The 15,987-nt window shown below is 40.1% G+C and overlaps 1 protein-coding gene across 4 annotated transcripts in view; it reads right to left on the minus strand.

Moving 5' to 3' along the window:
* LOC123671538 (peripheral plasma membrane protein CASK) overlaps positions 1–15,987 on the minus strand; it is a 368,319-nt gene that overhangs the window by 334,304 nt on the left and 18,028 nt on the right. For all 4 annotated transcript variants that reach the window (XM_045605441.1, XM_045605444.1, XM_045605443.1 and 1 more), the window contains exons 5-7: positions 13,006–13,184; positions 5,596–5,771; positions 1,169–1,291 (exon numbers count right to left, since the gene is read on the minus strand). In XM_045605441.1, coding sequence (XP_045461397.1) covers positions 1,169–1,291; positions 5,596–5,771; positions 13,006–13,184 — 478 coding nt within the window. The remainder of the gene's footprint in view (positions 1–1,168; positions 1,292–5,595; positions 5,772–13,005; positions 13,185–15,987) is intronic.

The raw sequence follows: 15,987 nt of genomic DNA on the forward strand, positions 1-15,987 counted from the left end.
CTGTAGAACGGAGATACCAACAGCTGAACACATGGTGTGCAGAAATCCGTGGTTGACTGGCCTAAGAACCACTTATATGGGAAAGTCAGTCCTGGATACTCATCTAAGTATCTAAGTAAGAGCCAAGGCTCCTAAGGATGTCGTCGGTTTCATTAACAGTATCGATGTCCTCCTTGGGTTTTTATGAAGGGGTAGAGTTAAGAACAAAATATCCATGTGGTCTCAATCATCCACGATTCTTTATTGGATACTGGCAAAGGAAATGCATCAATTGGTATGAATACCATGAAAAGTTTGATTGCCTGGTTTATTCATTTGTCTAATACAAGAGAATATACAGGGCACTGTTCTCGACAGTCTTCAACCACCCTCTTGGCTAATTCTGAAGCTGATCTTTCAAGACAAGGAGGCTGTAGATCTAATTCAGTAGCTGAAGGCTACATTGAAACGTCTATCGAAAACAAAAAACGATAGGCACTGACAGTTAAGTTCTAGGTGCTAACTAAAATATCCTTAGTGCGAAGAATTTTGCCTCAACATCTAAGTCATTTATCCAAAAAGATCCACAAACTACGTTCACACTCTATCTATAGTATTGTATATCCAAAGTCACTTGAACTAGTCCATAAAACAGCTTGGCCATAGATGTCCCTTTGAAGTGGATACCGCGATCCGCTAAATACTGGGGTTTATTTGAAAGTATTGTTAGGCAAAAGTTCACTGGCCTCGAAGGAATTTCTGGAAATTTGGACAACCCTTGAACGATCGAAATATTCAGCTTCCTCCAAGTGACTTTGGATATTTTATAACTGATTAGTGATAACAGCATCTAGCATTAATTTATCTTACCCTAAGTATTTTATTGTTAGCGTTCACAGTTAGTGAGTTTTTACATTTCACTATGAGTTTAATTTTATTAGGTATCATTTACATTATACGGTAATAAAGGTTATTACAACATGATGAGTGAGAAGAGTGACAAACCATACTCATTTTGTGACAGCTGTAGATAAAATAAATAAATTGATCGTTTCATTTGAAACGAAAAGAAATCTTAAGTGAAAGTCACGAGCATTCGGAAATCCTTAGGGTAAAACCCAGGAACGATTTAGGAACATTCCTGTCATTTGGATGTGTTCCAACCAAGCTGAAAACGTCTTTTACTCACCCTAATCCACCTGTGTTTGAGCACTTCTTGTATCGTCACCCGCTTCTTAGGATCGACTGTCAGCATCTGCTGTACCAAATCTCTGGCGCTGTCGCTGACGAATTCCCAGTGCGGTGTGTCGAACTGAAAATGGAAATATGCCTTTAAAACGTTGACGAAGCCTCAGAGAAAAGGCTGGGGAAAAGTTCGCTTTCTACCAAGGGATTAACCTCGAGGTCGTCGAGGATTGGTTTCGTCACTCAACGACGCTGGCTTTTCAACGATTTCTGGAGAATTCTGAGAATTCATTCCGTTGATGCAGAGGTTTCTGTCTATTGCTCATCGAGCTTATCGTTTCGCTATATTGTGATTTCAAAGAAGAATTCAAATCTCTTTCTTTTTCTGCGATGTCAAGATTGAATTGGTCGCAAGCCCATCATCAAAAAGCACGAAAGTGCAGTCAAGAGCTTTTGAGCGTTTATCCATAAAAAATTGCAGCCAATATTTTGGTATTATTTTAGGGCTATAGAACTTCAAATTGCAATAAAACAACGATGGATTATTCGATTGACATGAATTTCATTTGTCCGCAAGATAATCTTGTGGTATTACATTTTAAATATGATTTCTGGCATATGACCGCCACGGCTGGCTCGGTTGTAGTCCTATCTGGACGGCCAATTTTCGATGACTTTTTTCTACATTTGTGACCGTATATCGGCAATAACACGGCGAATGTTGTCTTCCAAATGGTCAAGGGTTGTGGCTTATCCGCATAGACCAATGACTTTATATAGCTCCACAGCTATGGTGCGTTTTTTACTGTTGGTAGAGTAATTGGACCTGCGGTGAATGTAGTGCTAGGATTAATGATTTTCCATTACGGGAATTGGAAGATATTGATGTGCACGACGTTTATTTGCAATAGGACGGCGAAACGTACTTCACAAGCAGCGAAACAATCACAATTTTCCAAGAAAAGTTTCCTGGTCGTTTCTAAAAGCGGTAACTGTTTTTTTTTTGGGAACATAAAAGATCTATGCCAATGCTCCTTAATTCATTCAACACCTTAAATATGGAACACTTCAAGTAACCGAGAACATACAGGCTCAAATGTGTGAATTGGTAATGGAAAATTTCTTGAAAAGGGTATGGAGCTGTAACCATAGCCATCTAACGGGTGTTTTTTTTTCGAGGTATATAACTTTGAGTTGGCATTACTGTTCAAGATGGCGACCGATTTAACAGCTGTCAAGTGATTTATTCTCAGTTTGGTTTGGCAATTCATCGTGAATAGACTCACGCCTGAACAATGCTTGCAAATAGTGCAATTTTATTTAAAAAATAATGGTTCTGTGCGGAATACGTATCGCGCACTACGTCCATTAGCGTGCTGCGCTTTATGGGCTGGTGGAATCATTGGTCCGTACTTCTTCAAAAACGATGATGGCCAGAACGTTACAGTCAATGGTGATCGGTAAAGAGCCATGATTACTAACTTTTTCATTCCTGAATTGAGCAACCATGATGTCCAAAAGCTGTGGTTCCAACAAGACGGCGCAACATGTCTCACAGCTCGTGCCACAATCGATTTATTGAAAGACACGTTTGGTGACCGCCTAATTTCACGTATTGGACCTCTGAATTGGCCTACAAGATCTTGCGATTTGACACCGCTAGACTACTTTCTGTGGGGCTATGTAAAGTCATTGGTCTATGCGGATAAGCCACAAACTCTTGACCATTTGGAAGACAACATTCGCCGTGTTATTGCCGATATACGGCCACAATGTTGGAAATAGTCATCGGAAATTGGACGTCCAGATTGGACTACATCCGAGCAAGCCATATGCCAGAAATCATATTTAACATGTAATGCCACAAGATTATCTTGCGGATAAATAAAATTCATTTCAATCGAGAATAATCCATCGTTGTTTTATTGCAATTTAAAGTTCTATAGCTCTAAAAAAAAACACCCTTCACAAAGCAATATTCTCTGTTGTTCTCGAGCAACGCACACGCTATCAGTTCTTCACATCAATTCAACTTTTCATTGTTAATGTTAATGAACTGAAATCTGGACCACCCTGTATTCCATTTTTATCCAAGTCATGTGAATTTCCGTCAAGTACTGAAACCAACAAACCCCACAATAAAAGTTTTCGCGAAACCTACCATCAGTCCAGAAAAGATCCACCTACAACTCACTCACGACTCGAAATTCCCCCGAAGAAATAACCATACGAAAATCGTCACCCCCAACCTGTAAAAGCAAGACGCTGTTATCCGGGAATCCGTATTCAAGTCTTCGCATATCCGCATTAGGAAGACTTCCCGCGAATTTTCCCTTTAAATCCGCAGGAGAGAGGACTTCTTCATCCTTCCTAAACACGCCGGGCGAGAGCATTCGGAACAGCGATAGGACCCCGGGTCTATTCAGAGCGTTGCGGCGATAAAACCCCAACCGGGCCGACGATACGTATCGCATAATGAGGGACTTGTACCGCCCCGCCTAGAAAGAGGCCGTGAGACGCGCTGCGGCTCGCTCAACCCGATCGAAGGTCGATCCATTAGTCGGGGTCGGAGTTGCGGGTTGAAGTTATGATGGAGGTGCATTAGGATATTACTTGTGTGTTTACGCGTCTGGCGGTTTTTGGTAGAGTGGGGATGAGAGAAATTGGCGTGTGTTGGTGGGGGGGAAATTATGTTTTTCCGCTAACGCTGAAAGATGTTGACTTTATTCAGGTCTAATTCTAAATACGCACGAAGTCTTTGACGACCGAAGATGAATAAACCAAATATCAGACTGGGAAAATTTTAGAGCAATTGATAATTACAGTGGAACGTTCTCTCATCGGAAGTGACTAGCGATAGTAGAGATGAGCGATATTTCACGAACTGTGATTTAATCACTGATATCAGAATGTCACAGGTAGTCACGGTTCCGAAAAACGAATACAGAGCGTGACGGGAGCACAGTTTGAACGTTTCACAGATCTTTTCAGGGCATATCATCGTCCGTTGCAATCGGAAATTATGGCAGCCTGATGGCTTTATTGCTTTTTAACCTTTTTTCGACTTACATAATTGCATATTTTTATGACAATCCCAGCATCGTAGGCAGCTTCGCCTACTTTAGGAAGTATTTTTGTAGGACTAGTTAAACAATAAATACTTGCTACAAACAAATAATAACTACTGAATTACTGCATAATTGGTGGTGGCAATATAATTCTAATTTTATGCTCATCTTTGATAAACAACCCCAAAGAAATTCTATCTATATTGAAGTTGCCGACCGAAGCAATAAATGTTACTCTGTATTATAAAAAATAAACGAAAACACGTCAGAGAGACATAATAATAATAGGCGAAAGACCAGCAATCTTTGGACTTTCTTCACAATAGTTGATGTAAATTATGCTACTTGTAATTAATGCAGGTTGAAATTATCTTTCAAAACCACCTCTTCAAATTTGAGGAAACATTTGAAAAATCGATATCCTTCTGTTACGTTCCTAACTAAAGCTGAAATATGGCAAAGAGTTGAAAATGTAAGAAAAATGGATGTTTTCATAATAATTTTTCATTAATTTTGCTTTGCTTTGAATGATAATAGTGATCAATTCGAGTTGCAGAGATAAACGAACTAAGGTTTGGGTGATTCATACAAATATTAATAACAAGCAACCTAAACAGTGATCACGTCACGCTTTAATTTCACTGATATCTTAAAGTAACGTTCACGTTTCACGACGTGATCTAGAAATCACGGTATCGCTCATCTCTAAGCTATAGATTCGCTCTGTTTGGAGTTCTTCAGGCTGAGAGTCGTAGATCCAGACCAACGATGACAAACAAGTGAGAACATACCTACCTCCAATGCAGCACGTTTCACTGTTATCATCTATTGCTCTAGACTTTTGCCAATCCGATATTTATAAAAGTTAAAATAGAGTCTACTGATAGACAAAATCTGAGGTCTATTACTCTGCATCCAAAAATCAACCAGGAACAGTTACTGGCTTCAAAATGGGTATCCTATAACGATGCCATTCAGACTTTCTGATTGTGACACAGAAATCGATACACCATAACAATAAGCCACATGTTCCTGACACTCGAAAGTTGGTGTTTCGAGGATTCAAACGATTCATAATTTTTTTTTAACTCGGACCTGGATTTTCAAGGTGGTTATTGCATGATACGTTTGGGCTCTCAACTAGGAACATATTTGCCAAATATGAAGAAAATATACCGGGTGGTTCGTTTGAGATGGCCTCAGAAAGAAACGGGCATTCATAAAACACCCTGTATCTCGGCTACGAAGACAGTAAGACCCAATAAATGGGATATCCCCAGAACCGCCTTGGTGCCACCTATGCACCTATGAAGTATTTCCGTTTCCCAATGAAATACCCTGTATAACGAAAAACCATACTCACGTGCAACTTTCCCCTACATATTTTCTCCATCAGCCTCCTGCCGCTGCCATGGAAAGGCAGCGTCCCCGTCAGCAGGACGTGGAGCATGACGCCAGCCGCCCAGATGTCCACCGTCTTGCCGTACTGACGCCTCTCGATCACCTCCGGCGCCAGGAAATGTAGACAGCCTACTCTACCTGCAAAGCGAATTAAGAAATTGAGAAAGGAAGATCTTCGATCTCGTCCAGACGACGGAGAATTGAGATTAATTACTAGAGGGGGGTATTTTCTCCGTCGACGCGGGGAGGATATTACTGAGATGAATACCTTCCATTCGGACAAAAGATGAAAGCGTCGGCAATTCGAGAAAACGTTCCTTGGGTCACGCAAACGAAAACTTAAAGGAGAGGTTAGGTACAAAAAGTCGACAAGTTCGTGTCGTTGTTTTTCTATGGTGAAGAGGTCCGTAGGAATATCTCGTTTATTCGTAATTCGAGTGTATATCGTATTCAAAGTAATTTTCGTGAGAAACGTTCGTTGATCCCTAGCCCTGGTTCGTTGGAGAGTTTTTAACCTCTAATTGAAATCTGGAATAGAATATAACTTTTTCAATTTGAAAAGTACTTCTTTTTTGTATTCTCGAAATGACGATCCCGTATCATATTCTTCGTGATTTGAAGATTACATAGAATTTTGGGAGGTCGTAGTAAATTCGATGACGACTGATATATAAATGTAGCCCTGTTGATTTTATTTGAATCTAAACTGTTTTTAACAAAAATTCTGCAAAAATGTGTGACGAAACTATGTGGACACATATGTAAATCAGCAGAATGATAGCTGATACACTAAAAAAAATGTACAGGGTGGGCAAATAAGCGAGGTAAGCGGCTATAACAGGATCCACTCATCGTAGAGACTTGCGGTTAAAATTTTTATCACTAAATGTACAAGAAAACACACTGGAAATTATTTTGAAGTTCATACCTCTACCACTAGGGGGCGTAATAGGCGTCGTCGAGTAGAAAAATGAAAATTACTCGAAAATGTTTCATAGGAAGTTGAAGAAAAAATATCATCACTGTAATCCTTGGAAAATTTTCTATCTTTTTAAATATAACAAAGCGTTATCGGATCGAGTAAATGCAGAAATTAAAAAAAATAGTATATTGTGCAAGTGGGGAAAGTCTAACTTTTCTCGCGAGTGTGGAAGTTTGTGGCACGAGCCCGAAAGGCGAGTGCAGCAAACACACGAGCGAGAAAAGGACTTTCTCCACATGTTGCACTCTCTACTTTTCCTACAACTGCACAAATTTCAATAATTCAAGTAATGGACTTGATTCAAATCAAAATGGCCTTCGTTGACAGTATGTGCTAATTCATTGCGTTTCCATAGAAACGACGCAAAAGCCCAATTTCATTGGTCTACCAAGCAAGGTGTGGGCAAAGTGCCGTGAGAAATAATATTTTCCACAGTATGAGCAATACATAATTTTGAAATTAAGTAAGCTATGAAGAATACGCTACTTTTCATAGCAGTTGTAGGAAAACTTCTGATATGCAACAGAAAAAAAATCATCTTTCACCAACATAATGCCCCTTGTCATAAATCTATGAAGGAATTGCGCTTCTACACAGCTTATTCATTAAACCTGGTCCTCAGTGATTCTCCTGGGAAATTTAGCTTTAATGAAGAACTTATTGCCGATGTTGAAGACTATTTCGAAAGCAAAGACGAGTTTTTCTATAGAAAAGGTATTGAAACTTCGAAGGAGCGTTAGAGTACAGCTATCTTCTCTTGAAGAAGGCGATGTTGATGAATAACGTAGATTTTCCAAGGAAAAATGTGTTTTTTTACTGGTTCGGTCCAGGACTTATCCAGCGTAGTGTTATAATAAACAAAGATTAATCTCCTTCCCAGTCTCCGCGGGTTATACCAACATCAAAACCCGAAGACGAAGGGCTTTTCCCAAACCCCATCAAACGCACATCGGAGACAACCCTATCCCATATCTTATTAACTCCGATGTACGAAGAGGGAACGCGACAACTCCTAGACGACGCACTCCAAAAGGCTTAATATACATAGTTATGGGCGTATAACTTCATCCAGTATGACAGGTGGGGCGACGAACTCGCTGCCCTTGCGGCCGTGAAATTTTTATGCGACACTAAAAACTTGACGGGCCACAAAACCGCAATAAAGCGACTGATTGTATCTCCTGACTCGAGTGTGTGGCATTTCGGGCGTTTCGCCAATTGATGATGCTCGTAGAAATGTTGCAGAAACGAGAAATCAACCTTTAATTTTTTCTATTAGGTTAATAGTTCCCGGTCTGATACACAGATAGCGCTGCTAGTATTAAATCAATATGATTTTTAGTTAGTACCAACCTTCAACCGATACGTGTCAAAATTTGACAGCAGTCCGACCATTAGTTTGCGAGATATTGCGTTGTGAGTGTAGCTATAATATTTTTGTTATTTGAAGAAAGATGGAAAAAAACAATTTCGTGTGCAGATAAAATATTGCTTTTTGAAGGGAAAAAAAACAGTTGAAGCAAAATCTTGGCTTGATGAAGAGTTTCAGGGGTCTGCACCAGGAAAATCAACCATCATTGATTGGTACGTTAAGTTTAAACGGGATGAAATGATCACCGAAGACGGCGAACGCAATGGACGCCCAAAAGAGGCTGTCACCGACGAAATAAGTTCACAAAATAATTTTGAATGACCTTAAAGTGAAATTGATCGAGATAGCAGACATTGTGAAGATATCATCTAAACGTGTACATCATATCATTCACGAATAAATGTCCATGAGGAAGCTGTGTGCAAAATGGGTGCCGCGCGATCTCACAATTGATCAGAAGCACCAACGGGTTAATGATTCTGAGCAGTGTTTGAAGCTATTTAAGTGCAATAAACCTGAATTTGAAGCTCCATTTGAAGAAAGAAAAAGTGCTGTTTCATCAAGACAATGCGCCGTGTCACGAATCAATGAAAACAATGGCAAAATTGAATGAATTGGGCTTCGAATTGCTTCTGCATCTACCGTATTCGCCAGATCTGGCACCAAGCGACTTCTTCCTGTTCTCAGGCCTCAAAAGAAATCTCGCTGGAAAGAAATTTAGCGCCAATGATGAAGTAATCGCCGAAAGTGAGACCTATTTTGAAGCGAAAGACAAAATCGTACTACAAGAATGCTATCGAAAAGTTGATCGCTATAATAGCTGTATCGCCCTTGAAAGCAACTATGTTGAATAATAAAATCGAATTTTGCCAAAAATAAATGTGTTTTCTATGGTAGACCGGGGACTTTTCAATTGGCCTTTTAGTGTAATTTTGGTAATATGTTCATTTTTAATTATTTCTACCTTGAATCTCCTAGAGCTCTGTTGAACCCCACAGAACATTAGACCTTAAGGTTTATTGTGCCCCTATCAGAGCTGTACCCATAACCATCCATAGCTCTACTTCTAGTTCCAGAGTTGGAATGAGCTCCTAGGATGACTTCAAGGACGCTACATCCTCACTTCTACTAGTTTCTCCTTGAAATCATTTTTCCGTTGGCTTGCAATGTAGTAAGGTGATCTGGAGTTTTTTCCTCTTCCCCACAGAACTGCGGTCTTTAGTTTCTAATCAAACTATTCTCATCAGTTGCTTTCTAAGGTGGCAAAGCCAGTTAAGAAGACTGTCATAGATTTCTCCAGGGTGAAGATTTTTCTCAATCATAATTAATTATGATCAGTTGAAAACTGCGCAACTGACTTGCAGATACTTATTGGATTTTGCAGTATTAAATTTCCAAAGTTATCCAAACCTAGAAGGTTCTCTTAAAGTATTTCCATTTCTGTTTCTTCCTTTTATCGAAAGTCTGCCAGGTGCATTCTCCTATACCACAGTAAGATTCAGAGCTTGTTAAAGGCGTTTGTTCCTTTTTCTGGCAAGTATATTGACCACTCCATTTCCTTTGATTCCTGAATAACCAGAAACCCAGTCTTCACATCCTTATCAAAATGATGAACAGTAGTCAGAAGCACATATTTACATAATAGAACCATTGTATGAATCAAATAATCTTATTTTTATTACTCTGTCGTGAATTCATTTCTCATTCGTGTCAAACACCGTTGTCAAAATTTTGTTGACAAGACAAATCGAGAATTTTTACTGCCTGCATTTAAAAAATGAGTAAAAAGCGATCAAAAAAATTTGTTCTGAATGTGTACTAGATCGATGCTCTTTCGGATCTTGTTGCACAACAGTGATTGCAGCGATTCGGTTCTGGTATTGTGAAGATGAAGGATCATCCAAGTTCAGGCAGGCCTGTCGTCGAAAATATCGACAATATCATGGTGAATATCGAAATCTACCGTCATGTTAGCAGTCGTAGCATAGTCCAGGAGCTGAACAAGTATGGTATAATCATTTGCAGAAGACTAGATCTAAAAAAAAGCTCGATGTTTGGGCGCCACACGTCTGACGCAAAAAAAACCGTATGTACCGAATTTCAATATGCGAATCACATCTAAATCAACCTATTTCTGAAGCGGATGGTAACAAGAGATGAAAAATGGGTCCTTTACGACAATGTCGAACAACAAAGATAGTGGTTGAAACCCAACGAAGTGACCCAGACCGTGACCAAGCTAGGATGGACGGCCAAAAAGGTTTTGTTGTGAGTTTGGTGGGATTGACCCTACTATGATCTACAACTCCCCTATGGTAAAACACACAATTCTTCTATCTACAGCAACACTCGACCGTTGAAAGCTGGCCATCGAACAGAAGTCGAATAGGAGGAATATTGTGTTTCATCAAGAGAACGCCAGGCCACACACATCATTGTTGTCTCATCAGAAGTTCCTTGAGCTCGGATGGAAAGTTCTTATTCATCTACCCTATAGCATGGACCTATCACCCAGTGACTACCTCCAGCTCCTGCAGATGGACAACGGTAGTACAAATTTGGACTGTCTGTCAAAATTGCTTGCCCGAGTTTTTTGCCATTAAGGACAAAGATTTTTACAAGTTATCGAACAGAACGGAGCATATTTGACTCGAATTGGATAGTTGTAACACTTTTCCAACATTGATCGAGCGAGTAGCAAATGAAATGTTACTCGAGAGAATGAAAACAGAACAAGATCTTTCAACTGCAATAAAGCGAAGGGAAGCAGTTTGTTTTGGCCATATTTTAAGGAACAGTTTTCTACAGCTAATCGTTGGTTCTCTTGGCTGCAAAATCTACGTCAGTGGTTTGTTATATGGAGGCCAGTACGATTATCCATTTGGTCAAGGACAAAGAGAAATTCCTGTTGATTGTCGCCAACCTCCGTTGAAAAGACGGCCTTAAGGTTACCAAGAAGAAGTAACACTTTTCATAATGTATTGAAATAAAACGAAAAATACGAAATCAATTCTTCCTTAACCTAAAATAGGTAGCATTCCCATTCGAGAATCATAACTAATTCTCCGAGTCAATCCGACAGACCGTATCTGTCACATCATCCACTTCCAACGTGACCTAACTCGACAATTAAGCCCAGTCACATTTCAACAATGAATAAACCAAATCCTCACGTGATTAACGGTGTGAATATCCTGTCCGACAACCCCTCGGTTATTCATGTAACGGCCTGAAAAAGAACTCGACGCTGCTGTAACGAGTCCAAAACAGCAATTGCCTCATTAACGGCACAGGGCTTGGGCGATACGGAAATCCTGGCGGTAAAAAACTAATACTCACACACAGGTAGAGCCTCGCTTCGGCCAGGCTCAGATTTTCGATGAGCTGGCAGACGTCCAGACCTCATTTATTCATTTCTATCGCGTTACTCGAACGACATCGTTTTGGCGGCGTTCGAAACCGATCGGATATGGGGTGTTAAGTAGTCCTCGGATGTTGGAGATGGATTTTGACAAATCACGATGACATTTGTTCTTGGTGGAGATTCTCCGGATTATTCGGTGAACGGGATGTGAACCCGACCATTTTCTGGCACTGCGTTTAGGTGTATAAGGCAGGAACATCTTATTAGCATTACCGAAGATTCTTTTAGTGGCCCCAAGATTATATACCTCAATCCTTAAAGTGAGGGGGCGTCAATTTTGAGTTCTCTCTGAACTCGAAACCATGCCTGATAAGTTGCGCAAGTTTTGACATCACCATCAGAAACTGTGAGTAACTAATCAAATAAGAAAAACATGCCAAACGGAGAGCATTGAGCTTACATATCATAGATTCTTAGATGGTATGGTAGTGCCGGAGAAAACTCAATGAAATAGACAAGTAAAGGGTGTAGGGTGTAGGGATTTAGTCCAATCTGGACGTCCAATTTTCGTCACTTTTTCCAACATTTGTGGCCGTATATCGGCAATAACACGGCGAATGTTGTCTTCCAAATGGTCAAGGGTTTGTGGCTTATCCGCATAGACCAATGACTTAACATAGCCCCACAGAAAGTACTCTAGAGGTGTTAAATCACAATTCACAGGTCCAAAACGTGAAATTAGGCGGTCACCAAACGTGTCTTTCAATAAATCGATTGTGGCACGAGCTGTGTGACATGTTGCCCGCGTTGTTGGAACCACAGCTCCTGGACATCATGGTTGTTCAATTAAGGAATGAAAAAGTTAGTAATCATGGCTCTATACCGGTCACCATTGACTGTAACGTTCTGGCCATCATCGTTTTTGAAGAACTACTGACCAATGATTCCACCAGCCCATAAAGCGCACCAAACAGTCAGTTTTTCTGGATGTAACGATGTTTCGACATACACTTGAGGATTAGATTCACTCCAAATGTAGCAGTTTTGTTTGTTGACGTAGCCATTCAACCAGAAGTGCGCTTTATCGCTAAACAAAATTCGCTCATGAAAATCGGGAACAACGGCAATCTCATTTTGCACTATTTGCAAGCGTTGTTCAGACGTGAGTCTATCCATGATCAATTGCCAAACTAAACTGAAAATGAATCACTTGACAGCTGTTAAATCGGTCGCCATCTTGAACAGTAATGCCATCTTGAACAGTAATGCCATCTTGAACAGTAATGCCATCTTAAAGTTATATACCTCGAAAAAAACACCCGTTACATTGCATGACATAGAATTAAACACGATTTCAGACTTGACTTCCACTCCCACACTCTCAATGTTACTTCAACACTTCCTCACGCACTCTCACACTCCAACTACAACTTCCTCAAAAACTCCCACTTCCTCTCTCTCGATCATACTCTCACACCTACTTTCACTACAAACTCCCTGACTTACTCTCATACAGTATTAAACTATCACAAACACTCCTAAACCTAAGAAAACAACGTCATCCGTGAAACAAACAAACGAGATCGATAGACCTCATTCCAGGCTTCGAGAAGGGAAAAAAGGGAGGAAGTGGAAAAGAATAAACGTGACTCACCGCTGGTGGGCGCCGACATCCTGTCAGTCAGCTGGATGGCCACGCCGAAGCCGCCCAGTTTGACAGGAGCCGAGTTCTCCATCGTGGCCAGCAGGACGCACTCAGGCTTGATGTCCCTGTGGATGATGTCGTTCTCATGGCAATACCTCAGGGCCTCCAGTATCTGACGCATGTAGTGGCTGCGAACAATACAGAAAGAATGTAATTTTCTAAGAGAAATGGGAAAAAAAAGGGAAAATTTTACGAAAATTTTTCAGGTGAGATCGAAGTTCGGCAAATCAGAGAACGTCTATTATGGCATCGCTCACCGATTCTTCGTAGAGCTCCCGGTTTTGAGGAAATTTGAACTCGAAATTTGGGAAAAATTGAATTTCCATAAAAAATCGTCATATCTCCTGAATTATTCGTCACAGACCCCTCAAATCAGCGTTTATCAAACTTCAAGTTCCGCTCTAAAACATAGTGAGGTTTCAAGTGCGTAACCCACGTCTAGAAGAAGTGGCAGCTTCGGGAAAATTATCAATTTTTTCTTTGAAAATTTCAGATTTTTGCCTATAATTTATGAAATAATGTACTCATCGCCCAACTGCAAGCAATTTCGTAATCTACATAGTCGAATCAATCAATGAAATGACAATATTTCCAAGAAGTTACTTTTATTTTTTTTTAATTTTCTAAGGAATATGGAATATTTTACGAAAATCTACACTGCGCCAAAAAATTGACGCACATTCTGAAAATCTCAATTTTAATGAAAGTTAACTCTAAATTGTTTATAACTTATTTTTTATGTTTTCACGGGAAGGTTTTGAACCAAACAAGACACATTAAATGGAAGAAAAATTCAGGATTTTACCGAATCTTATGTGAAAGAAGAGAAATAAACAATTCTCAAAATACTGGAATGCTGATAAGTGATTTAAAACTTGGTATTTCCACCCCTTGCGTTAATTACAGCTCGGCAACGACGGTTCATACTCAAAATGAGTGATCTTAAAATGTTCTGATCTAATCCTCCCCAGATTTCTCTGAGTTTAATTCCTAAGTCATTAAGAGTAGCTGGATGATTTTCTGAACTTCTCAGCCTTCTATTGAGGTTGTCCCAAACCTGCTCAATCGGATTGAGATCTGGACTTCTTGCTGGCCATTCCATTCGAGAGACTTCAACCTCTTCAAGGTACTCCTAAACGATGAGCGCATGATGGGGTCTGGCATTATCGTCCATAAAAATGAAATTTTCACCAATATATGGGGCAAATGGCAGTACATGCTCTTCAAGAATGTTCCTTTTATACCTATCAGCATTCATAGCTCCATTATCAACGACCACTAGGTCTGTGCGAGCAGTCAAAGATATTCCATCCCATACCATAATCGATCCTCCCCCGAAACCAATAGTATTCAGGAAATTGCACTGAGCATATCTTTCATGTGGACGTCTGTATACAAGGGAACGTCGATCACAATGGTAGAGGCAGAATCTAGACTCATCTGTGAAGAGAACGCTTTCCCAATCAGCCTCTTCCCAATGGATATGCTATCTCGCTCTTCGCGCTCTTCGATGGGCTGGGGTAAGAGCTGGGCCTGTTGCCGCGACACGAGGCCTTAAATCATATTCTCTGAGGCGATTTTTTATTGTCTGAGTGCTAATTTGCACCCCGTGAATTTACTCAAGCTGATTTTGAAGGAGGCGAACGGTTGCAAATCGTTGTCTCAACGAAGAAACTCTCAAGTAACGTTCTTGAATGGCAGTTATTACCCGTGGTCTACTCTCTCCTGGTCTTCGGACATTCATACCTGTCTCCCTGAATCGCTGCAACATTCTGAACACACTTGTATGGGAAACTCCAAACCTTTCTGCAATTCTTGTGTATGTCCAAGCTTCTTCTCGCAAAACTACCGCTTGGGCACATTCCTCTTGGATCAAATTGCGTGTTTCGCGTTGTATAGCGATCGAGTGTAGAAAATCAAACGAAAGAAAAACTATTGATCACTAGAATTGATCGAGAACAACTGATTTCAGAATGGAGCCAATACATTCAAAATCTGATAATCTCATCTTTTTTTATTCCTGCTGGGAAAAAACATCTGTATTGAAGAAAAACGTTGAAAGGGGATAACATATGCATGCATAATTCTGATAAAAGTAATTATCATTGAGAACACCTTCAGTTGTAGAATAAATTTGAGATTTCCATAATGTGCGTTAATTTTTTTGCGCAGTGTATGTACAAAAAAATTTTCCGGTGAGATCGAAATTCGGCTAATCAGAGATCGTCAATTCTGGCACCGCTCACCGATTCTTCGTACAGCTCCCGGTTTCGAGGAATTTTGAACTCGCCCTACAATTGACCTTGATGAAGTTCAAAACTCGAACTTAAATAGAACGAGCAATTCTTCATCGATATCCTTGATTTATGGCCAAACTAATCCCACATAACGATTACTTTATGCTCTTGGAATCGGTTATTACTGCGGAATCGAGCAATTCATGCGGTCTATTTTCTCTCCGCTTACTACCTAATAATCCGACGTCGATCATATCTGAAATTCAACGAACGTAGAGGGGCACTTTTATAGACAGAAAGCCCCGGCCAACTTTTCCGAATCGAAGTTTTGGGATAATTAACGTTCTCGAAAGTTTCGCGACTCGGTATCGATGTCCGGGTATCGGTTATTTAGGGGAAAATAGCGTGACTTGCACTGTCGAAATATCCTCAGGTAAATTATGGATGTTTTGCGCGTTTTGTTCTAGCAAACGGAGCGTGATCAATTCGGGCCAATAAAGCACGTCTAATTCCGCTAGTAACCTATGTCTCGAAAGTTCTGACACAAATTTCTTCATATAATTTCAAACAGAATACAAGGTTTTACGGAAATACTTCAGAACACGTTCAATTAAAAGTTTCATAAACTACAAAAGTTATATTTCGAAATAAATGTGAAAGACCGTTTTGTTCAACAATACGCAGTCTTCTGGAG

The sequence above is a fragment of the Harmonia axyridis genome, chromosome 1 (genome assembly GCF_914767665.1).
Source record: "Harmonia axyridis chromosome 1, icHarAxyr1.1, whole genome shotgun sequence".
Lineage (NCBI taxonomy): Eukaryota > Metazoa > Arthropoda > Insecta > Coleoptera > Coccinellidae > Harmonia > Harmonia axyridis.